The sequence below is a fragment of the Mytilus galloprovincialis genome, chromosome 1 (genome assembly GCF_965363235.1).
Source record: "Mytilus galloprovincialis chromosome 1, xbMytGall1.hap1.1, whole genome shotgun sequence".
Taxonomy (NCBI): domain Eukaryota; kingdom Metazoa; phylum Mollusca; class Bivalvia; order Mytilida; family Mytilidae; genus Mytilus; species Mytilus galloprovincialis.
Window position 1 is genome coordinate 35,090,553 of NC_134838.1, and position 25,781 is coordinate 35,116,333.

At 33.2% G+C, this 25,781-nt stretch overlaps 1 protein-coding gene across 3 annotated transcripts; it reads left to right on the top strand.

Moving 5' to 3' along the window:
* The first annotated feature begins 122 nt into the window (after nucleotides 1–122).
* On the top strand, nucleotides 123–24,484 carry LOC143072700 (large ribosomal subunit protein uL13m-like). 3 transcript variants are annotated; one of them, XM_076247789.1, is made up of 7 exons: nucleotides 123–226; nucleotides 20,677–20,800; nucleotides 21,213–21,306; nucleotides 21,873–21,933; nucleotides 22,448–22,534; nucleotides 23,178–23,299; nucleotides 24,311–24,484. In XM_076247789.1, exons 1-7 carry the CDS (start codon nucleotides 209–211, stop codon nucleotides 24,372–24,374), a joined length of 570 nt encoding a protein of 189 aa, XP_076103904.1. In that variant the 5' UTR covers nucleotides 123–208; the 3' UTR covers nucleotides 24,375–24,484. The 3 variants fall into 3 exon arrangements, with proteins under 3 accessions (XP_076103904.1, XP_076103914.1, XP_076103897.1); XM_076247799.1 differs by having other exon boundaries at nucleotides 123–217; XM_076247782.1 differs by lacking the exon at nucleotides 123–226 and adding an exon at nucleotides 17,503–17,630.
* Nucleotides 24,485–25,781: the final 1,297 nt, after the last annotated feature.

Below are 25,781 nucleotides of genomic sequence, written 5' to 3' on the forward strand. Positions count from 1 at the left end.
ACGATACTTGATATTTATATATATATATATCTAAATTATGCAATCTAAATTATGCATACACAATTAAAAAAAAAAGAAATGATTTGAGTGGTATACCATAATGCAGTAGATTCACGTGTCTTCCGGGTGCAAATACGCCTACCAGTCTTCTTCAAACGTTCCTTCCTGGTACAATGATGTCAGACTTCTTTAATTCTACAATGTAACCATGTTAAAGGTGTGCCGGGTATATATTCATAATTTTAATGATTAAAGGGGAACTCAAATGATTTGTTTGTTTAGAAATCCAAATAAAGGATCGTCACAAAGACGTACTTGTACAATCTTCAGAAATATGCAAATTTAGTATCAACAAACATTCAAATAATATGGTTAATGACATATGCTTTTCTTAAAAAAAGATAACTTTTGGGATTCAAACATTTACAAAACATTGAATGAAAAATGATATTTCGCTTTTAGCAGTCAGTTTAGCTCAATTTCGTCAAATAAGTTAAACATAATCTCTGTTGTATTATAGACTTGCAAGTCTATAATCCAACACATATTCATGCCTTTTAATTTGTAAAGTTAGAGGAGATGGTTGCGCATGTGCTTATGTGTCTCATTCATTCATGTCAAGATTGAAATTTAAAGTGAAACAATGGAGCAACCAGGAATACCATTTTGTTGACTGGTCCGGTCAACATTGATTAAAGGGGCACTAGCTGACAAATTCATGTTCACCAATTTGACTCAAATTCTTATATTTGATTTATAACCATGTAAAACATTTATCCAAATTATAAAAAGTCTGAAATCAATAATTTACTGGGCATGGGCTCAATAATATGTAGCTTCGTTTCGTGTGTATTTTAGTCTAGACGCCATCTAATCGACCATTGAGTTGACCTCCGAAGACCTCCGATGGTCATATAAGCAATATCAAAATAAATATAGATATTCGTGTAATTAGATTTTTTAGGTCTGTTTAATTTCATATTATAGATTAAAAATATACGTTTTTTGTGAATCCAATCAGTCAATCAAAGGATAAACCTTTGTTTCACTTTCAATGTTGACATTCTTTTCCTTTATATAACCGAACACGCACAGTTCATATGTGTTATCCATCTCTAGCTAAGGGGTTAAATAAAAATTCACACGAGTACGGATATAATGAGGTCGAATTATTCACTTGCAAAAGAATAATTCATCATCAATGTTTCTAAGCTTAATTTGACAAAATTGAACCATACTGGTTGCTAGAAGCGAATCATTATTTCACTGTTTCACTTTCATTGAAAAATAAAATCATACTTTAGATTTTTATATATTTGTATCTAGTGCCCCTTTAAAGGGGCACAAGCTACGAGATATATAAAAAATCTAAAGTTTGATTTTTTTCTGTTCAATCAATAATGAAAGTGAAATAGTGAAATAACAATTCGCTTTTTGCAGCCAAAAAGGTTCAATTTTGTCAAATTACGCTAAGAAACATTGATAATTAGTAATTCATTTGCAAGTGAATGAGTCGACCTCTTTAAATCCGTATTCATGTCAACTTCAATTTAACCCCTAGCTAGAGATTGACAACGCATGCATTGTACGTGTACTGGTTATTTAAAGAAAAAGAATGTCAACAATGAAAGTGAAACTACGGTAAATCATTTGATTACTAATTCGATGCACATAAAATCATTCTTATACGGTTAAAAACAATGAGAAACATCTATTTTTGATCTATAAAATAAAATCAAACAGACCTATAAAAATCCAATTGCACGTGTTGGTTTAATCTATTCATATCTGTATTTATGTTTACATCGCTTATATGGTCATCTGAGGTCAAATCGATAGTTAATTAGATGGCGTCTGGACTAAAATACACACGAAACGAACCTACATATTATCTACCCCATGCTTTGTAAATTGTTTATTTTAGACTTTTGATAGTTTGGATAAATGTTTTACATTGTTATAAATCAAATATGAGAATTTGAGTCAAATCGGTGACCATGAATTTGACAGCTAGTGCCCCTTTAATATTATACAGGTAAAACGACGATAACCACATATATTTTAACCTATAACATGAAATCAAACACACCTATAAAATCCGATTGCACGTGCTCGTTATCTATTTATCTATCTATACTATTAAACGAGAAGACCTCGTTTTGTGTGTCGCTTCTCTTCCTTCCACAATAAATTAATCATCATACCTCTGTGTCCTATAGGTACCATGTATAGTCGCATTTGTCATCCATTCTTATTATTCAGTTTGGGTTATTTTGGGAGAAAAACGAAAAAAAAAGCGTCCGGATATTTTACCGTCATTGGACGAAATTTTAAGTCGGACTAGACTTCCGGTTTGCGTTTTTCTGTACTTTGAACCACCTCCTTTGATGAACATACAAAGACTATGAATAAAGTGTATTTGCTATCTGCTATTATTTTCATGTTTACTATCCACGGCGGCCACAGAGTTTATTAATTTGAGTTGGTCTATATATTACGTCAATGACCGCCGTGGATCGATTTGTAAACTGAGGATTAATAGTAAAAAGCAAATATACATATAAAAAAGAAGATGTGGTATGATTGCCAATGAGACAACTGTCCACACGAGACCAAAATGACACAGACATTAACAACTATAGGTCACCATACGGCCTTCAACAATGAGCAAAGCCCATACCGCATAGTCAGCTATAACAGGCCCCAATATGACAATGTAAAACAATTCAAACGAGAAAACTATTAACGGTCTTATTTGTGTAAAAACAATTAACGAAAAACAAATATGTAACACATAAACAAACGACAACCACTGAATAACAGGCTCCTGACTTGGGACAGGCACATATATAAATAATGTGGCGGGGTTAAACATGTTAGCGGGATCCCAACTCTCCCTCTATTAACCTGGGACTCTCTATTTATAATGAATGTTTATAATATACAGATAAACACTAACATTATTGAAACTAATAGAAAACAAAAAAAAAAATGGGAATTTTGGAGCCAAAAAATGAGGAGCCGGGTTAGAATAACAATTGTCATGTCCCAAAGTACATATGACTGTTGATACCTTTTCTGAAATTCTCCAGTCATAAAATCTTTTACAAAAATTCATCGGGTCACTGTCTAAGTATATTAAAGTCATTAAATAGAGGGGTCTATATAATATATCAATGACCGCCGTGGATTGATTAGTAAACTGAGAATTGATAGTAAAAAGCAAACACACTTTATTTATAGTAATGAATGAATGTTCATAATATACTAAACGTATGTTCATATTGAAATACATAGAAAAAATGGGAATTTTGGGAAAAAATGATTAACGTATTTCAGTTTGGATTATTTTGCATGTTTCGGGAGGAATATGAAAATAAATGCGTCATCGGACTGACTTTTTGAGGAATATAAAAGACTTCCGCAGCCCTTTAGGCCTGTTTTAAAATTAAACATAATTTGCATAAGTACTTGGGACAGGACAATTATTTTCGCGTTTTTTCTGTATACTATGATCATACATATACTATAAATAAAGTGTATTTGCTATTTACTATTAATTCCAATAGTTTACTACCCACGGCGGTCACTGATATATTTCTGTATACTACATACTACTATATACATATACTATGAATAAATTTACTGGGTGGGTGGGTCGGTGGGGGGGGGGGGGGGGTCACTGATACATTTTATATAATATATCAGTGACCGTTTATAGTAATTATAGTATATATGTATGTTCATAGTATACAGAAAAACAGTAGGAATAAAAATCGGTATTTGGAAAAAAGGGGGAGAAAAAAAAAGGTGCCCAGTCCCCAAGTACCTTTGACTTTTGATACCTCTCCTGAAATTCTCCAGTTATATTTTTTTTACAGTTAACATACGCTCTATTTACCCGCGATTTCGTGGGTGTGTTCTAGTAATTATTTATGTTTATATCAGATTAAATGACATGGTATTTATAGCATAAGGTTTAAAAATATCCATGTGACATCGACCTTTCACCTCGAAAATCAGTAACCTATCCCAGCTACTATACCTCACTGTGTATACCAAGTGTGGTGAATGTTGTTTGAGAAAGTGTCCACAATTGTGAAAGTAAACAGACAGTTCTGTCACATTGTCCCAGCAACTTTATTGATCGGAGATAATCATGAACATAATTAAACAAGCGCGGTTCATGGACCCCATTTTCAGTTTTCCTTTTTTTTTTTTTTTGGTATTTCTTATTTAAGTATCATTTATGTATGAACTTATTTAATGTGTTCCTTGTTGTCTTGCTATATTGTTGATTGGTTATATTTTTAATTTACATTTGAATCGTATATGTCGTTAGTCGTTGTCGAGCGTTCGTGTTTATTTGATTTGTCAAGCCATTTCAGACTGATTTTGATTTTCTGTTACACCACTGGACTTTGTTAGGGGATGGTTGATCGTTCACATACGATCACATACAATTTAAGTTTAACCCTTTCACGAACTTTATGCGTCTGTGCCAATTATTCAGTGGTTGATGTTGGTTATGAGTGGAGGGAGGGTGGGTATTTTCAAAATACTTCTCTCTGTAATTATACACGTCTGCTCACTTGCAGCTCAAAGTTAAAAAGAACACTAACGTCAAATTGACGTCACCACTACATCTTAACGACTACATATGAATTTATAAAGGAAAGCACTGCAACGGACGAGATTAAAACTTTCCACTAGAATAACCGAATTTATGTATATTACATAAATTCTATTATTCGAGATGGCTTGTAAAACTAAGATTTATTGGCAGTATTGACCACAGCTTTTTATTATTAAACACAAATTTAAATATGTACACATATAGATTCAACGACATATATTGTTCAACTAGATAGGTTCATAGATAACTAGATTCATAGATGTATAGATCATTTTTTGGTTACCTCTGGCAACCTACAGATAACTAGTAACAGTACCGGATCAACCGCCACTAAAGTGGGGATGAAGCTGCGATAGGACTGTGGCCAATACTGTTTTAAAATTACTTAAGATATACACATACTAGTACCAAATGTATCTGGATATGTATAAGAACCAGAACAAATAAACATTTCAAGCGCACCTTGCAAATTATTCAGAAATATATCATTTCCGAGGTCTGTCAAATGAACACCATCTTCCTTTAAAAAAGTACTATTAGGAAGAATATCTGGATACTTTATATAATGTCCCCAATTCTTTAACACGAATGATGCAATGGCACTATTTATCCTAATTCTGCATGCCATCATGCTATCATGACTATTTGAATGACGCCAATTTGTTCTCGGTAAAATCTGAGACCAAACAATCGAACAATTGGGTAGATAACTTTGTAATTTCTCCAAGGTGGCCTTGATTTCATGTCTTAAAAAACCTATTTTCGTCTTCCCCAAATCATTGCCAGCGATATGAAGGACAAGATATTTTGGTTTTTTTTTTCATATTTCATCAGTCTTTTTATTGTTGATTCCAAATCTTTCAAACCCATGCCACCATACCCTTGCCACCAAATTTTAACTCCCATTCTATGGAGACCTAAATTTACACCACCTGTTCTACTTCTTGCGTGTACAAATGCTGCTGGTGGAGATTTGTTTCCCTGAGGGTATCACCAGCCCAGTAGTCAGCACTTTTTGCGCTGACATGAATTATTATTGATATGGTTATATTTATAAATTAACTGTTTACAAAATTTTGAATTTTTGAAAAACTAAGGCTTTTCTACCTCAGGCATAGATTACCTTAGCTGTATTTGGCATAACTTTTAGGAATTTTGGTTATTAATGCTCTTCAACTTCGTACTTTATTTGTCCTTTTTAACTTTTTTGGATTCGAGCGTCACTTATGAGTCTTTTGTAGACGAAACGCGCGAGACGCGTATATACAAAATTTAGTCCTGGTATCTATGATGAGTTTATTTACAACCACTGGGTCGTTGCCACTGCTGGTGGAGATTTATTTCCCGAGGGTATCACCAGCCCAGTAGTCAGCACTTTTTGTGCTGACATGACTTATCATTGATATGGTTATATTTATAAATTAACTGTTTACAAAATTTTGAATTTTTGAAAAACTAAGGCTCTTCTACCTCAGGCATAGATTACCTTAGCTGTATTTGGCATAACTTTTAGGAATTTTGGTTATTAATGCTCTTCAACTTCGTACTTTATTTGTCCTTTTTAACTTTTTTGGATTCGAGCGTCACTGGTGAGTCTTTTGTAGACGAAACGCGCGTCTGGCGTATATACAAAATTTAGTCCTGGTATCTATGATGAGTTTATTTACAACCACTGGGTCGATGCCACTGCTGGTGGAGATTTATTTCCCCGAGGGTATCACCAGCCCAGTAGTCAGCACTTTTTGCGCTGACATGAATTATCATTGATATGGTTATTTTTATAAATTAACTGTTTACAAAATTTTGAATTTTTGAAAAACTAAGGCTTTTCTACCTCAGGCATAGATTACCTTAGCTGTATTTGGCATAACTTTTAGGAATTTTGGTTATTAATGCTCTTCAACTTCGTACTTTATTTGTCCTTTTTAACTTTTTTGGATTCGAGCGTCACTGATGAGTCTTTTGTAGACGAAACGCGCGTCTGGCGTATATACAAAATTTAGTCCTGGTATCTAGGATGAGTTTATTTACAACCACTGGGTCGATGCCACTGCTGGTGGAGATTTATTTCCCCGAGGGTATCACCAGCCCAGTAGTCAGCACTTTTTGCGCTGACATGAATTATCATTGATATGGTTATTTTTATAAATTAACTGTTTACAAAATTTTGAATTTTTGAAAAACTAAGGCTTTTCTACCTCAGGCATAGATTACCTTAGCTGTATTTGGCATAACTTTTAGGAATTTTGGTTATTAATGCTCTTCAACTTCGTACTTTATTTGTCCTTTTTAACTTTTTTGGATTCGAGCGTCACTGATGAGTCTTTTGTAGACGAAACGCGCGTCTGGCGTATATACAAAATTTAGTCCTGGTATCTATGATGAGTTTATTTACAACCACTGGGTCGATGCCACTGCTGGTGGAGATTTATTTCCCCGAGGGTATCACCAGCCCAGTAGTCAGCACTTTTTGCGCTGACATGAATTATCATTGATATGGTTATTTTTATAAATTAACTGTTTACAAAATTTTTGAATTTTTGAAAAACTAAGGCTTTTCTACCTCAGGCATAGATTACCTTAGCTGTATTTGGCATAACTTTTAGGAATTTTGGTTATTAATGCTCTTCAACTTCGTACTTTATTTGTCCTTTTTAACTTTTTTGGATTCGAGCGTCACTGATGAGTCTTTTGTAGACGAAACGCGCGTCTGGCGTATATACAAAATTTAGTCCTGGTATCTAGGATGAGTTTATTTACAACCACTGGGTCGATGCCACTGCTGGTGGAGATTTATTTCCCCGAGGGTATCACCAGCCCAGTAGTCAGCACTTTTTGCGCTGACATGAATTATCATTGATATGGTTATTTTTATAAATTAACTGTTTACAAAATTTTGAATTTTTGAAAAACTAAGGCTTTTCTACCTCAGGCATAGATTACCTTAGCTGTATTTGGCATAACTTTTAGGAATTTTGGTTATTAATGCTCTTCAACTTCGTACTTTATTTGTCCTTTTTAACTTTTTTGGATTCGAGCGTCACTGATGAGTCTTTTGTAGACGAAACGCGCGTCTGGCGTATATACAAAATTTAGTCCTGGTATCTATGATGAGTTTATTTACAACCACTGGGTCGATGCCACTGCTGGTGGAGATTTATTTCCCCGAGGGTATCACCAGCCCAGTAGTCAGCACTTTTTGCGCTGACATGAATTATCATTGATATGGTTATATTTATAAATTAACTGTTTACAAAATTTTGAATTTTTGAAAAACTAAGGCTTTTCTACCTCAGGCATAGATTACCTTAGCTGTATTTGGCATAACTTTTAGGAATTTTGGTTATTAATGCTCTTCAACTTCGTACTTTATTTGTCCTTTTTAACTTTTTTGGATTCGAGCGTCACTGATGAGTCTTTTGTAGACGAAACGCGCGTCTGGCGTATATACAAAATTTAGTCTTGGTATCTATGATGAGTTTATTTCTTATCAAAGATGAGCCTACTGTCCATACTGACACTTCTTGGCCTACAATTTAATACATGTGTGTAATATTCTTAATTGACCATCAAATTCAACGAAATTAATTCAAAATTGTGGTATTCGTATATAACTTTTGAAAGTATTGATGATCAGAACTCCAACAACCCATTACTTTAATTTGCTCGTCAGAAAAACCAAGCATAGTTGCTGAAGTCGCACTACCGATTCTAAATGAGTGCGTCCCATACTTTGATTGATCAAAACCAATATACCCCAGGGCTTGTTTTAGAATCCCTGAAAACTGATATCGAGTCATCGGGGAGCCATCAAAGTGGCAATATAATTGACAACTAATTCGAGGTCGAATCTTTAAATATTCTTGCAGTAATTTTACCGGACAAATTCCGTCATCTGATTGTCGGGCCACAAAAATTGATGTCCCTCGACCTAGCTGGTCTGTTTTTGAAGACACTAAGTATATTTTGATATTATGATTAGTAACCTCCACATTTTCAATTTTAATGGCATGATTAGGCCCTTCCCTGCCACATGCAGTTGTCATTTCACCAACTCGCAGAAATGCAAAAAATACCATCGCAAAAGCACTAGAAAATAAGACAGCTTCATATCTAGAGATACAAAATGCGGGCAAAATCTTTATAATTTTTTCTAACAGATCAATAGTAATAGGTAATCTACTGTCAGGTCTCTTTAACTTTGACCTTGCCATTCCATCAATCATTTTCCTTACAACAAATAAATGAGACAGATCTTCGTAATTATTAATCTTATTATAAAAACTGATAGCTGAGATATAACACTTCACCGTAGATGGAGCCATGTCCAAGCAAGACATGTATGCAATGAACTGAGTAATGTGGTTCAATGGTATTGGAAAACTATGATCTAATTCAAAACTATCCCTAAATTTAGCCAAAGCATTTAAAGCTCGTTGATAAGCTTGAATTGCATTAGGAGCAAGCGAACAATTAATTAATCTGTTTGTTTCAGACTCAATATCAAATCTCTGAACTCTTCTGGGTTGTTTTCTGGAACCGACTCGGTCCCGTGTGCTAGTTCCCGGAATCTGTTCAACTGAAAACGAGAAATCGAGTCCGCAATTTCATTTTTAAAACCATCAATATGTTGTGCTTTAAACTGAATATTGTGCTGCATTGTAAAAAGAACAAGGGGGCGAATAAATGCCATCACACGCTTCGACTTGGCAGTTCTTTTATTGATAATGCTAACTAATGCCAAATTGTCAATTCGAAATAAAATCTTTCGATTTTGGAAATTTGATGCCCATATAAACATAGCTAAAACAATTGGAACTAACTCTAAAAAAGTAATGTCCCTCATGATTGGCATATTTGACCATGCTTCCGGCCATTTATATTGTGCCCATTTACCATCAAAATATGCACCACAACCTAAATCAGAGTTACCACAGCTGTCAGTGTACAAATGCAACGTTTCATTTGTTATCCACGTGTTTTCTGATAGATAGCACTCTCCGTTAAAATGTTCCAGAAAAATCAGCCAAACTTTTGCATCTTCTCTTAGATCTTTATTTATTCTAATTGAATAAAAAGGCTTTTTATTCTTTATAGACCCTATGACATCATAAAACCTGCGAAGGAAAGCCCTAGACGAAGTAATCGCCCTTGAACAGAAAGCCATCAAACCCACTACTGATTCTAGGTCCTTATGTGTAATCTTTTTATTCAACAAAATCGGTTCAAGTAAGGACTTTAGCTTTAACAATTTGTCTTGTGGTATTCTGACAACCATTTCAACAGTGTCAATGATCAATCCTAAAAATTTCAAAGATGTTACAGGTCCAACTAATTTTTCCGAAGCAATCGGAACACCTAGTTCCTCACAAATATCTGAAAAAGTGTCTAGCATCATTTGACATACAGGTGTATTCTTAGGGCCTCCAAATAAAAAATCATCCAAATAATGCACCATTGATTTCACTCCACTCCGTTCAACTACTAACCAGTGTAAAAAGGTCGAAAACTTATTGAATAAATTGCATGAAATTGAACATCCCATAGCCATACTTTTATTTACAAAGAACTTTTCATCAAAATAAATCCCTAACAATTCAAAATCTGATGGATGCACTGGCAGCAAACGAAAAGCGGACTTTATGTCCCGGACCCCAATCAATGCAGACTTTCCGAGTGAACTGACCATTTGTATAACTTCATCAAAAGATGCATATTGAACGGAACATTCATCGCGATCAATAAAATCGTTGACCCCGGAACCTTCCGGATATGATAAATGAGATAATATATTAACCTCCAACCTTTCTCTTTTGGTACTAGACCGATAGGAGAAGTCCTAAGTGTAGAAATCGGCTTTTCTAAAAAGGGACCAGCCATTCTACCCGCTTTTACCTCCTGATCTAACTTATCCAACGTTTCAACTTTATGACAATTTGCCGACTGTAAATTTTTGGAAATAAAAGAAATTCTCGGACCTGAATATTTCAAACGAAAACCACATAAAAATCCTTCATATAATTCTTTTGCTACACCTGCATGCGGATATGCCCTCAGCATATTTTTCAAAACACCAATCTTAATAGGGGTTCTACCAAGTCGCCATAGTTCTGATATTTGGTCTAGATCTTGCTTGTGTGAACTGTGTGGCATTTCTTGGGGAAAATCTGACTCTTGACTCGGCGCTCCTTGGGCGAAATTGAAACTGGGGCCCTGCTCTATACTGAGCCCCGGGTGCCCGAAACTGAAACTGAGAGCCTGTGTTATATTGTGTATTACCAACATGTGGTCTCACATTTCCCAGTTGTCTTTGACAGTTTATAATTGGATGTGAACCATTACACCTTAAACACAAATGGCTATAAAAGCAAGGTGTTTTTCCACAGCTTCCTTCATAGTTATAACTATAGCATTTATTCCCATGACCATCACCGTCATGAATATTACTATTAGATACATTTAAAGACACATTTGAGATAGTATTCACTGGTTGCATATATAACAACCAAAGCTCATTGTCTATATTACTCCATAAACTGGATGGTTCTTGAGCTTTTCCTAGTCTGTATTGCTCATCATAATTTTTCCAACCCAGCTTGGTTTCTTTGTGCCCCAAGGCGTATTGTGTGCATGTACTTTAACAATTCCCTAAATCGGTTTACGTGCACAGCACAATAAATATAAATAAAAATGATGAAAGCATCTGTCCACTTTTCAATATTTGTAATTTTTGATTGTTGAGAAATGGGTTGTAAAATGAATTCCCCTTGGATCCATGTCAACTTTTGCTTAACAGAATCTGTGTTGACTGAATTATTTAGTAGACAAGCTAAATCTATGAATTCCCCTTTCAATATTTTTTCTTTAATTGACTGTGTTACATTTATGCCTAGATTCTCATGAACACTTTCAATTCTATTGGGAACTTGTACATAATCATTAATGGTCACATTACCTGTTTGTGACACAAACTGTGTGTTATCAACAGTTGGCTGGGGGTCTATTGCTGGTCTTGGTTGCCATGGTAACATGTCCGGAATGTGGACGGAGTTGTCCTGATTCTAGAAAATGTTGGCATCAACATTCTTGTCGTTGATACTGTTGCAGTTGTTGGTATGGCAGCGCCAACATGTCCAGAAGTTGAATAGATAGCCTCAGGCCTTGTATCCCTCATAGATGATTGTACTGACGCCAGTGACGATACTCCCTTCGAAACCACCGGGGTCCTTCTTACTCCTGCTCTCGCTGATGCTGTACGCTTCCTGGTACCTCTTCTCAACATACTGAAACTCACAAATAGATTTATTTATTCCTTTATTTTTATTAAATTTATTTATTTACTTATTTCAAATATATTCGTTTTGTTTGTGTGTGCAACCAAAAGTCTCTAATCAATATATCTTAAAGCTGTAGCCGTTCAAACGATGTATGTATCGTTTTTGTTGAATTGATAGAGTTTGTCGTGTTCTACGAAGTAATTACTTCCGCAGCAGAATCACTGGGTGAATTATTCACCAAATATAAAGTCACAACAAAAATTATAATTTCTTTAACTTTAGTCGTATTGTGATTTAATAATTTTTCTTTTATATCATAATCGTCATCACGTGGCGGCCATGCCGTTTCGAAATTAAACAATTTCTAACTATTTTTACAATTTTTTTTTTATTTTTTAATTTTTTTTATGTAAAAATTAAATTTTTTATATATCCATATGTCTCTTTGCCTATTATACATATATAAAATACCAACTTTAAATATCCACTATAGTATTAAATCCACTTGATATTTTCAAAATACTTCTCTCTGTAATTATACACGTCTGCTCACTTGCAGCTCAAAGTTAAAAAGAACGCTAACGTCAAATTGACGTCACCACTACATCTTAACGACTACATATGAATTTATAAAGGAAAGCACTGCAACGGACGAGATTTAAACTTCCCACTAGAATAACCGAATTTATGCATATTACATAAATTCTATTATGTTTGTCAAATTGTTTTTCGTTTATTAATGTTCTAAGATCAGAGATCTGAGTCGATTTTCTAGTATGGGTTGTTTTACATTTTGTTATGTCGAAGCCTTGTATAGCATACTATACGGTATGGGGTTTCCTCATTTTTGAAGACCGTATGGTGATCTACATGCTTACATCCACGTTAAGTAGTCATACCATAGCTTCTTATTTTTTTTACTGAATACTAGTAGTTTGTGAAAAATGGGTGCATATGATGCTAATGATTTTAACTTTTCATGTTCCCACTAAGTGTAACTGAACTAATGCAAAGCATAAAATAAATCAAATTGATCTAAACAACTTATAAAAATTAATTACATTATAACTAGTATCCGTGTTGGGTCCACCTGGTACATGCACTTTAACTTTTAAGTGCAACTGTATTTCAAATTCAATATATGAGGGTCACGGTGGATATGGGCTACAGAATGAGGAATAATGGGAACAACAAATAAAGAATAGAGAATAATGGGATGCTAAAATATAAAGAATAACTGCAAATTTAAGAAGTAGACTCTTCTTAAAGGAGTAGGTCCAGTACGACCCTTTTTTGGCCCCAAAATATAGCAGTTTTACAAAATTGTTAAAATGTAAACTTTTAGTTATTTATTGGATAGTAGAATGGTTCTGCTACATAAATACGGGCTGTTTTTGACAATACAATGCACATATATTGGGTACTAGCACCATTAAGTCATGCTAAATTACTGAAATCTTCACAATTCCAGTATTTTAGTTAAATTTTAGACGGTTTAAAACGTGTAAAACGTGTAAAACGAAAGTGGCCGCATTCGTGTTCATCCAAAATATTGAAATGGAAGTTGTATTTGATTATAATGCATAACATATATAAAGATTGAGGATGAACACGGATGCGGCCACTTTCATTTTTGACAAAAAACATCTGAAAAGTGACATTTTTTCGCATATTTGGTAGATTTTTCATATTTGAGCTTGAATCGGATCGTTTTTAATGACTAACTAAGTTAAAATCTTTCACATAAATTAATGAATCAAATGAAATAGACACTTAAAAGTGTTTAAAAAGTGGTCAAAATCTTTCGTCAGATGAAACTGAAATTTGAGGCCAAAATCGGTCCTTACCGGACCTACTCCTTTGTAGTCATTCTTTATATTTTAGCACCGAACCGTAAAATATACTGATAACTGAATTGAACAATTCCCAGAATACAGTTATCAGGGAATTCCAGATAAGTCATTATTTTTATAAGATAGAGAATAATGAGCGAAATTTTTTTTAGCGAATACAGAAATGAAGTTCTTACATCAATACCCTCATATATTGCTCAATGATGATAAGAATTTTGTAACATATACTTCTGTTATCTTTGTGCCACTTTAATTTGATTTGATTTGTTATATATTGAATAATGGTATTAGAAAAAGCAGAAAAATACATGTTGCACTTTAAATGTGTTGCTTTGCTATAAGAAAGGAAAAAGAAGTGTATAGGATTTAAATATCTTTTTAGCTTAAATGAACAGGAGGTTTTTCTGAAAGGAAGATACAAATACATGTATCAGTAAAAAATGCAATGGTTGTTTGAAAGAATATAATTAAAATGTATTAACATTTGTACTTTTATGGTTTAAATGAAAACATAACTCTGACAATGCACTTTGGTGTTTAAAAAAGAGGCAAAGCACATCACAAACTATCCACCCATTAATAAAAATATCTCATGAAATGAAATATAAAAAATAAGATCCTTTAACTAAAAAAATAATCTGTATAGATTTGTACTTAAAATCTTTATATATATGCATTTTTATGAGAAAAAGAAAAAAATATAAGTGGAGGTATAAGTTGACTAAATATTACAGACATGAAAAAAATATATATATACCTACTGATATGGATAAAAGCTAAAAGTACATATATAGTACTTCATTGTCGGTGGTAAAACGTCCGCAAATTCTTTAATCGTGGTACCACTGCCTTGTCGTGCAGTCAAATTCTTAGTGTGTTCTTCTGTTGTCATGTTACATCATCTGAATTTCAAAGTTTATATAAGAGACCAAAATACACAGAAATTAGCAACTATATGTCACCGTACGGCCTTCAACAATGAGCTAAACCCACACCATATAGTAAGCTATAAAAGGCCCCGAAATGACAAATATAAAAAAATTCAAACGAGAAAACTAACGGCATTATTTATGTATAAAATAACTTGAACGGAAAACAAATATGATATACATCCACAGACGACAACCACTGAATAACAGGCTCCTGACTTGGGACAGGTACATATACAAAATGTGTCAGGATTAAACTAGTTTGAAGGCGCGCCAACTTTCTCCTAATCTGGGACAGTGGTGTAACGGTACAACATAAGAACAAACTATGAAAATCAGTCTAAAGTCTTAAAACTCTTCATAGCTTTCAAAGCATAAATACATCTAATAAAAACACAGAGTCGGTGAACTGTGCATGACGTGGCAAGGATCTTATAAAACATCCACACAACAAAAAAACACTTATTACAAATCTGAGAGTTCAACTCGCAGTTGCTGAAAGCTAGATCAAAGCCAATAATAACTAATAAAAATCATGCATCGCAAACTTTTAGAACATGTCAATCTGTACATATCCAACATCCAATGGATTTAGTGTAAAGACGTCATTAACATTCAGAGAAAAACATGAACTTGTGATACAGGTACCGACTGATTGAAGAGCCATGAATGTGCATATGAATATATCTAGTTTATCATGTTTAGCTGGGACTATTATACCAACTAGTAGGCCATACGGTTTCCCGTAAGTGCTTACATCCCAGGGGCGGATTTAGGCGGGGGCGTGGCGGGCGTGCGCCCCCCCCTAAAATTTGCAAAGCATGGGTTGTCTTCAGCTTATTTAAGTATCAGAAGAGACCATTCCATCATTTTTAACAGTCAAAGTATAAAAAAACAGTCAGTTTGTCAGAATCAACGTGATTACTTATCAACTGACCTACGATTGATTAAAGTTCTATAAATTATTTCAAAGGAAGGTGTCAAGCGCGGAGCTGCGTTGGATGACAAGTATAATATAGATTTTTAGCAGTTAAAGAAAAAACAAATGTTACATTGTATTTGCAGTTTTTATAATCTATTTCTTTGATAATCGAAGTCCCAAAACATCCTTTTTTCACAAAATCCGCTCTTGTAATGGTCAGGTGAGCAATTGTTATCTATCTCGTCCCACTTTGCGTCCGTCGGTCCGCCTGTCTATCTGTCTACTCTTCTTAACCAAGTTTTAAGGGCTGGTGTTATAGAGTAATTCTTAAGTAAGGCAGTTAAATTTCACTTTATTGAAACCATATACAAATGGCTTAGACACATTGACACAGAATCAAAATAAAATGATCTGCAGCTTCTGTTTGTGAGGCTGCAGCTTTATTATTGTAGCTTTATAAACTCACTCATATATGTAATATGAATTCCTTAGTGCGTAAGTTAGGAGATTGTTGTAGATTTGTAGGCGACCTTGCCATCATAACTCGTAGGTTCTCCGCGGAACAGGGACATATTGTTTTACCTCTGTCCTTCCTTCCGTTAGTCAGTCACTTGATATTTGGTCCAGAGGATCCACTAGAAAGCATACAAACCTATTACTAGTACGTCATTATTGAATTCCCCCTGAAGATATTCGGTTGACTAATATGAATGCAACACCAGTTTTCCAAGCAACCATTGACATAGATTGGCTAGATTTTTTGTATATGGAGGGTCAGCTTGTGTACTCCGAATTGAGGTTTGTCTCTATCCTTATTGTCTTCAGTCCCGTTTTCTGGGAAATATATGGGGGTAGTCTCAATGAATAGAAGCTTACATATTTCTTGTTAATTACGGTGATTGTAGATTGTTGTCAGGTGTGGATTAAGGCGGTTTCAACTTGATATTATATAATATAAGTTAATTTCTTGATAATTTTACCACACAATAGTTCGAGATATCTACATTTCACCCCTTTAGAAGAATATTGCAATAATTTTACCTCTAAAAAGTTTTCGCCTAGCTCCGCTCGGCGAAAATAAAACTTTGCGCCCCCCCCCCTAATCGATAATCCTGGATCCGCCCCTGCATCCATTTCATTTTGAACTATAGGGGATAGTTGTCTCATTGACAATCATATCACATCTCCTTATTTTGTTTTTGTTTTTTAGGCAAACAAATAAATAATATTATAAAGTCGGAGACTAATTACCCAAGATAACACACACACAAACTATGATTTATTTCTGTAGTTATGCACAAAAAGATCCACAAGTGAAGTCTCAGTGTGGTCAAATTGAGGTTTTACTGTTTCATAATGACCTTTTGTACAAGTTTTTTAAGGTGTCAGAACTAAAAATAAATTAACTACCTATGCAAATCCTTGATTTAAATGAATTTTATCGAAAATTATTAAACTTTCTAGTTTTGAAATTCCTTTTTTATCCCGACAGAAGGTGCATGCCAAAATAACTAAATGTATCAGATGTCTCCCTATGTAAATAATTGTAGTTAATTTATTGATTTACCGGACAATCAATGAATAATACATATTTACACAACAATAGATATTTGACTGATCTATGCAAATGAATGGACCGTTTCAAATGAAACTCATATGCTTCATTTGGTGAAAATAACAAAATTTCATGGTATAAAACATAACATTTCTTTAATTTTTAAGGTCCATATTTTAAAACTTAAATAAAAAATTAAAAAAATAAAATCTGAAAACTTTTTAAAATTTTGAATGGTTAATAAGTGTTAAACGGACCATAAAATCCTCTGAATTAAGTTTGTTAAATGTTCCGACGTTATTTCATTGCAGTCCGGATTTAGTGACATTTCTAAACCGTTTGATGTTTGGAAGTTTTTAACACCGGAAGTATGTTTTGAGCACATGAAAACAAATTTTATAAATATCAACATGACTTTGAGAAACTAATAATCTGAAATGGCATACAACAGAGTTTTAGTAAGTCAGAAAATTGGTAGCTTTACAATTTATCGTAAGGGAAAAAGCATTTTCACTCATCACATTTCATGCCTGTCTTTGAAGGTTTGTTTATCTGTCCAGCGGCCACTATCTAGTAACTTCATCAATGCCTACCGTTCTTAGATTTTATTTTTAAGGTTCATCATAACAACATACCTGCCAACTTTTGAAAATGGCCATGGGGGTTTTTGTGCGCGGCACAATTTTTGAGGGTAGAATTTTTCGCGGCATTTTTTCGTGTGATGATTTGGCTCCTAAAAGTGTCAGCTGACATACTTCTTTTTTGGGGGGTGATAGTTGAAGATGCTATTATAACCTATCTTTTTTTAAATTGTTTGATTGTTGTATTCTTTTTGTTGAGATAAACACCAGTAAGATGACTTTATGTTTGTCTGATACATTGTCAAGAAATAAAAAAAAAAGTAATAATTTTAATAATTTAATAACAAAAAAAAATAACAAAAAAAACAACAATATATGAGGGTCTGGAATGGGGGGGGGGGGGGGGTCTGTTGTTATGTAAACATTTAATTTTTACCCCTTTTTTCTCTAATCTTCAAAAAATTAACCTCTTTTTTCTCTAATCTTCAAAAAATTAACCTCTTTTTTCTCTAATCTTCAAAAAATTTGACCACGCATTGACAATCCTAACGTTGATTTAGACAACCAGCCCCTGTACTTGACATAATTCTCCCATTTCTCTAAGTATTTGCACGAAACAACACTCTTTTTTTTTCTTAGGCGGTGACAGAACTATTTTGCAAGTGATAACTCGCCCATCATGATTCCAATTTTTATAAATTTAACACCCAAGCTAAAAAAAAACATCTCAAAATTTCGATTCTTTGATTGTTTACTATGCCGACATTAATCAACTGGTGAATGCGTGATCACTAAAATTTTGATTGGATGAAATTTGTCAGACACGATTTGTCTCCCTTTGGAAAACTTTCAAAAAGTTCAAAATCGGGAACAAAAATATTTTTCGTGTAAATTTTACTAAAATCGTGTTTTTTGGCTATTTTCACGATCATGATCGTGTAATCGGGACAGAGGGTCAAAATCGTGTAGTACACGCCTAAATCATGAAAGTTGGCAGGTACATGTATGTAACAAACGGACAAATATGGCCGTATTTTTACCTCAAAACTACTCTGTGTACAGACTTACCTGTGCTGTTTGGAAAGTTCTAAGGCCAGCCTGGCCTAGCATCCACTAGACATAAAAAAAGTTAAATGCATTTTGCGTAAAATCTTTCTTGGTTTTTGATGGGCATTTTTTTTCCTTTCTGCAGAAGGTGTAAAGATAAACAAACACCTGAATTACTCTGATACTGTCCACTCAGATAAACTCTTTAACTCGCCTATAGAATGATAGATGTGAAGATACCTATATATTGTCCATGTCAATTAAGGACAATCAAAACAACACAAACTGGTTTTACCTGAGGGAGCATCTCAAAGTTGTACCACAACTTAGTTAATTTTCACACCTTAGGCATGAAGGAAAAAAATGCCCATAAAAATCCAAAAGAGATTTTATCTTTCTGAAACACAAAAAAAATGCATTTAACTTTAATGTACAAATTGTATCTAGTGGATGCCAGGCATTAAATCTTTTCCAACATCACAGGTACATGTAAGTCTGTACTCGGAGTAGTTTTTGGCATGTACAAATGTATACATGTATACAGCCATATTTGTCCGTTTGTTATGATGAACATTAATGTGAAGTCAGAAAGCCTTTGAAACACTATAACAATGTATAAGAATGTCCCATTGACAGCAGAAATGTATATTAAGATTTATTGTAAAAAATCCAAGCATAATTTATATCTGGTTTAAAAATTACTGAATTATCGTCTCATATAGTATTTTATATCTAGTTCTACTTTCACTTCCAGCATGCAAAGCATGCTTCATGACGTATTATTCCACTGCTATACTTAGTAACAAACGCAAATAATACCACATGGTGATAAAGATGTTACTAGACTTGAAGACAGAAATAAAGCTTTATTTCGATAAAAACAAGAATGTGTCCCAAGTACACGGATGCCCCATCCACACTATCATTTTCTATGTTCAGTGGACCTTGAAAATGGGGTAAAATCTCTAATTTGGCATTAAAATTAGAAAGATTATATCATAGGTAACATCATGAACATGTTTACTAAGGTTCAAGTTGGTTGGACTTCAACTTCATCAAAAACTACCTTGACCAAAAACTTTGACCTGAAGCGGGACAGACGGATTGACGAACGGATGAACGAACAGACCACCAACAACAAAAAGACACTAGGAACAGTTCTGAGAGTACTCGCAGTTATCTGACAGCTAGTTCAAAGCCACTAACAACTAATAAAAATATCATGCATCTAAGACTAAATTATCAATCCGTAGACATCCAACATCCAATGGCTTTAGTGTAAAGACATCATAAACAGTCAGAGAAAAAACATGACCTTGTGCAATGCCAAGATATAGAGTCGGTATATGAATACAAATACAACAGACAACAAAGCGAAACCAAATAAATATTTATTTTATAATTTTAACTTAAATCTCTGCCAAATTGAAATGTCTTATAAGACAATATGTTTGTGTATTGCTTAGTTTACATGCAAATGAATTTCATTGTTTTAATCGGAACAAATCAAATGAAACCGGCAGACAGGCAAACATTTTCAGGGGGTGTTAAATGTTCACACATGGTTTTGAATGATAATTTTTTTGACTAGTGTAAACTGAAACCTACACTGTAGTATGTATAATTATAACAGTCACAGTCAGTATATCTTCTAATTTATATGCAGGGATTTGTACTAAAAAGTCATTACAGATGCCCTCACCCTGGATACACACATTATTTAAAGATTTAGAGTTAGTCAGTTAAATTCTCAGGGATCATGAGGGATGGAAACATTTTCTGGCCCCAAGACATGATGAATTTGAGTAATATATAATATTTATTTTGTTTGAAATTTGTGTTCCATTTCAACTAATTCTTATGTCTGTGATTGTAGCAATGGTCAGTTATGACAAGATCCTGGTGGTTATATGATGCAGAAAACCAGTGTGCTTTTAAATCAGCTCGTAAAATTGTCAACTATCTACAGGGAAAACATAAACCTATATACCACCCTCTGAGTAAGTTGTTTTTAGATTTGAGTTTACAGTTCAATAATTGGATCATCATTTTTTTGGCAGAAATACATGTACAATCTAGTTGTCCACTATATCTTTTTCTGAGAAAGAAACAGGTCATTAAAGTCAGTGTATATGATACATTTATATGGAAATTGGTTCTTTGGTAAATAGTAAATCTAAATAAGATATAAAAATCATTACTCATCTACCAAAAAAAAAAAATTGTACATATCTACCATGTCTACAAGTTAAAGATTTTTAACACATTTAGAATGATATAAGAGATTTATACAAATGTATGTCAAGTTGCATTTGTCAAGCAAAGAAGTACTGCTTAATTACATGCAGACCAAAATAATACGCACAATTATTTAAATCTGAAATGTGATTGTCACAATTTTTATTCTAACAGGTGATATTGGTGACCATGTAGTCGTAATTAATACTAAATTAGTCGCCATGAGAGACGACAGATGGAGAAAGTTTACATACTCTCACCACACAGGGTAAGTAGTCGTAATTAATACATGTTCTAATATGACGTGCTTCTTTGGCTTTGTGAAAAAACCCATGCTCTAAAACAAATCAAATTTGTTTGCACATGCATATATTGACAACTGCAGAATAAGGATTTTTATCAAATTGTCATGTATTTAATATATTTCATTAACTTAAAACATGTCCAAACTCTTAAATGATGCACATGTTGCAGTTAGATAATTCATTGTCACTTTAATTCCTTGCATGTACGTATATACAACTAATTTTCTCAAGTGATTTATTTTCACTACTTTTGCAAGTAGAAAAATAACATAAATATAAATCGCCATGAATATGTATAATACTAGGATCTTCCCTAAGCCTTATTAAAAAAGTCAAGTAATTTGAAAATCCTGAAATTTAAACGCTGCAAACTGGACTACAATGGCATGAATGGGCTAAATGCAAAATAAAGTATCTGGGAAGATAAGTTGGTCTACAGTACTTTTATTAAAGGAAGTTTTAAGTTTTATACATTAACATATCCAAGGATTGTGCCTACAATGTATGTTCTTATTATCTATTACTACAGATATGCAGGTGGATTTTCCAGGGCATCAGCATGGAGACTACATGACATGGATCCTACAAAGGTATTACAATAGAATATGTGAAACAGTAAATTTTATCTCAACATTTGATCTTAAGATTTATACTTTTATTTGTAATTTTATTTCAATAAACTGTGTATAAAGTTGGAAATGATGTTTGAATAACATGAGTCTTTGACTCTGTCAGTTAGTGATGAATGCTTGAATACATGTAAATGTAACGTGAACATCATTGGAACAGCAACTCACCTACACAATGAAATAAAAATACATTTTTGCAAAAAGAACATTTATCGGCATGATTCAAACCTGACAAGGTCTGGGAAATGCTGGAGTTCTCAATATTGGTCTGTTATGCATATTATATATGACTGTCATGACTGTTAGAAATGCGTGGTATAAATGTCTTTTCGTGTGTATTGCATGTAGAAAGGGCTCTGTGAAGATAGCCATACTTTGAACTATAATGGTTTACTTTTTACTAATTGTGACTTGGATGGAGAGTTGTCTCATTGGTTCTCGTACCATATCTATGTAATACATTTGAATTTTGTAGGTTATGCACAAAGCTTGTTATCAAAGAATTAAGGGAAACTTATTAAGACCAAATATAATGAGACGGTTGCATTTATTTCCTGATGATGTAAGTATTTTTCATGTAAAGTATAATAATGTAAAGGAAAAATAAGACAATTATTGTTATTCCTCTAATTCTACATTATAAGTAGATTTTTTTTGTTTGTGACACGTTGATTATTTTCATTTTATCAACATATTGTTTGTTTGATCTAGTTTGTAATTGGTCGAAACTCCATTATGACGTAAAATCTCCTTACATTCCTTTGCATTTTAAATTCTGAGGTGACCATGCCATGCAACGTTAAATAGAAAGAACACATCTTTTTGCAGATCATTGAAAGAAGTGTTAAGTTTGTCTGCATATTGTCTAAAATCATTATAGCAACAGATTCTACCACAAATAATTTGCAAAATGTTTCTGTCTGGAGTGGAGAGATTTTGTATCACACTCTGTTTAGTATTATAATCTATGTGTATCAAGTAGAAGTTTAATGTAATTACCTTTCAAGGTAACTTTTGTATAGAATGATTTCAATTTCTTTCAGATATATTATTTTCAAATTTTTGTAAAAAAAAAAGAGATTTATTAAGGTAATACTTTCTTGGAATAACCACCAAACATAATGGATTTGTTGACATATTTCAACCATTATTGTGATATGAATACTTGAATTTTATAAATCTTTGTTATTTATTATTTTTTTCAGAATGTTCCTGATGAAATAATGGCAAATATAAGTGATCAGATACAACAGATACAAATAGTACCTAAACAATTACAAGACTATTCACAGTTAGAGAGAGATAACTTCCCACAGATATTTGAATGGTATAGATACACTTCATTCATACTACTTTTTATAGGTTGAGAACAAACCCTCTATAATGCTATAGATTATAGCCAATATAACCAGAAAATTTCATTTAGCCATTTTCCTGATTTAAATCCAGTCTAAACAATTATATACCTCTGTAAAAGGATAGTTTTATCCCTCTATTGAAGTATCATCCCTCTATACAGGAATAAACACCATAAAGATGGTTTATTCCAAATCTGTTTATTTTATTGTCCTTAATATACATGAAATATTTGTCACTGGATGTTAGGCAAGCAGCTATTAACCAATCAATGATCAAACCAACTCATTTGTTTTGTTTGAGCTTAGAATGAAATTGTTTTCTGAAAACATTTGGATAATTGAAATTAAACAAAGCAATAATCATCCTAAAGGACCTGTGATTTGCATTAAGATATTTTATTTCATAAAATTTACTTTTACCCTTAAGTGTCCTCCTTCCTGTTTTTGTGCTGATTCTTGTTGTTATATAATGGGGAAAAAGTTACGGATAACATTTTAGTTCTGTTGAAGTTGACTGGCTATAACGCTTTGTGCAAATGATATTAGTATTTTACATGTTGAAAAAAGTTGATTATAAGAATTTAATCAAATTTGTTGTTTAATACATTGTAATTTGAGTTAATATAAAAAATATATATCTTAATCTGTAGATAGATTTGTTAATCAAATATTTAATGGGAGGGTTCCTGTTTTATATGAAATTTTTGATATTTTAGAATTTTAACTTTTTACATGGTACTTTGAAATATGACTCGATTCCAATGAAGCGCTGTAAATGACACGATCTTGACAAGAAATTTTTATTGTGTGTGGAAAATCTTCGTTTTTTTAAGTGAATGTTGAGAATTTAGTTTTAAATTCCAAACCATCTAATCTAAGTGTTTAAATCTACACTTGTCAGAAATAATACCACACTTCCTCTTATTCCACAATTATATTGGTATAATAGATGTGATGTTATCCTTCCTTCAATATTTCAGGCCAGAGAAAGAAATGATGCCAAAAAAGAAACAACCAGAACTTCTGCAAACTGAGGATACGTGAAGGTTTATGAAAGACTAGCCAAATCTACATGTTTTAATGAATGTACCATTGAATGATAGTTTTGAATGTTATTTTGTGATATAAAAGTGTCAAGTATACATACTATCAAAGCATGTATTTTTATGTGTCAACAAATATTTTTAATCACCACAGCAATTAGTAACAAGGCAAAACTAGAAAAAGTGATGCCCCCACACTCCACTATAGGAGGAGTTATCAAGAAATGCTATGCACCTCTTATGCAAGAAAATACTCGAAAACATTACAAAGTTCAAATATCTTTCAGAGCAAATATCAATGAAAATCAAAACCCTGACCACATGCACATCTTCAATATATTCACAAACAGCCAGCAAGTGAAAACTTCCTAGCATTTAGACTATAGGAGGAGCTATCAAGGAATGCTACACACTTCTCCTGCAAGTAAATATTACAAAAAATAACAAAGTTCAACTATCTTCAAAAGAGCAAAAATTAATAAAATTCAAAACCCTCACCACATGCACATCTTCAATATATTAACAACCAGTCAGCAAGTGAAAACTTCCTAGCATTTAGACTATAGGAGGAGTTCTTTGAAATAGCTATGTACCCATAATGGGATGGATGTACAGGGGTAAAACATTGTGCAACCAACTTTCAGTTGCAGGATCATAAAAAGATAAATAACAGTCCATAAAAAAATGCTTAAAAAAAGCATAAAAAAACCAGTAGATAAAAGAAGTTAATTCCAGAACTCAAGATGGGTACTTGGTTTATTTTTGCAAAAGCCCTTTAATATTGTCTCATGACAAGTAAGGTAATGTTTTCATTGCTGTAATAGTCCTCTTGTGATCCTTTTTTTAAAAGCCACATCAAAGATATCAAAATTATAATTTTGTATGGTAGATGTTTATTTTGTCTTCATAAGACTCATCGAATGGGCTTGAATTAACTCAGTTGGTAGTCTTAATCAAATACAAATTCATAGACATTTGAATACCGAAAATGTTGAAAATGAGTGTCAAAAACTCTTAAGATGGTATGGGATAAAATTGAGAATGGAAGTGACAACAACCTGACCAAAGAACAGAAAACAGCTGAAAGGCCACAAATGGGTCTTCAATACAGGGAGAAAATTCTGCACCGAGAGGCGAGCTTCAGCTGTTTCCTAAACAAAAATGTGTACTAGTTCAGTGATAATGGAAGTAATATTAAAATCCGAAATATATAAATGATTAAAATTAAAAAATCATACAAGACTAACAAAGACAAGAGGCTCTTATTTTGGAATGGGTAATAAAGCGGAGTTAAACATGTTTTTTGAGATCTCAAGCCTCCCCCTATACCTCTAGCTAATGTAGAAAAAACAATCAGACAGCAATATGAACAGTTAAACTCAGTTTGAAAGAAAAGCATAAATTAAAA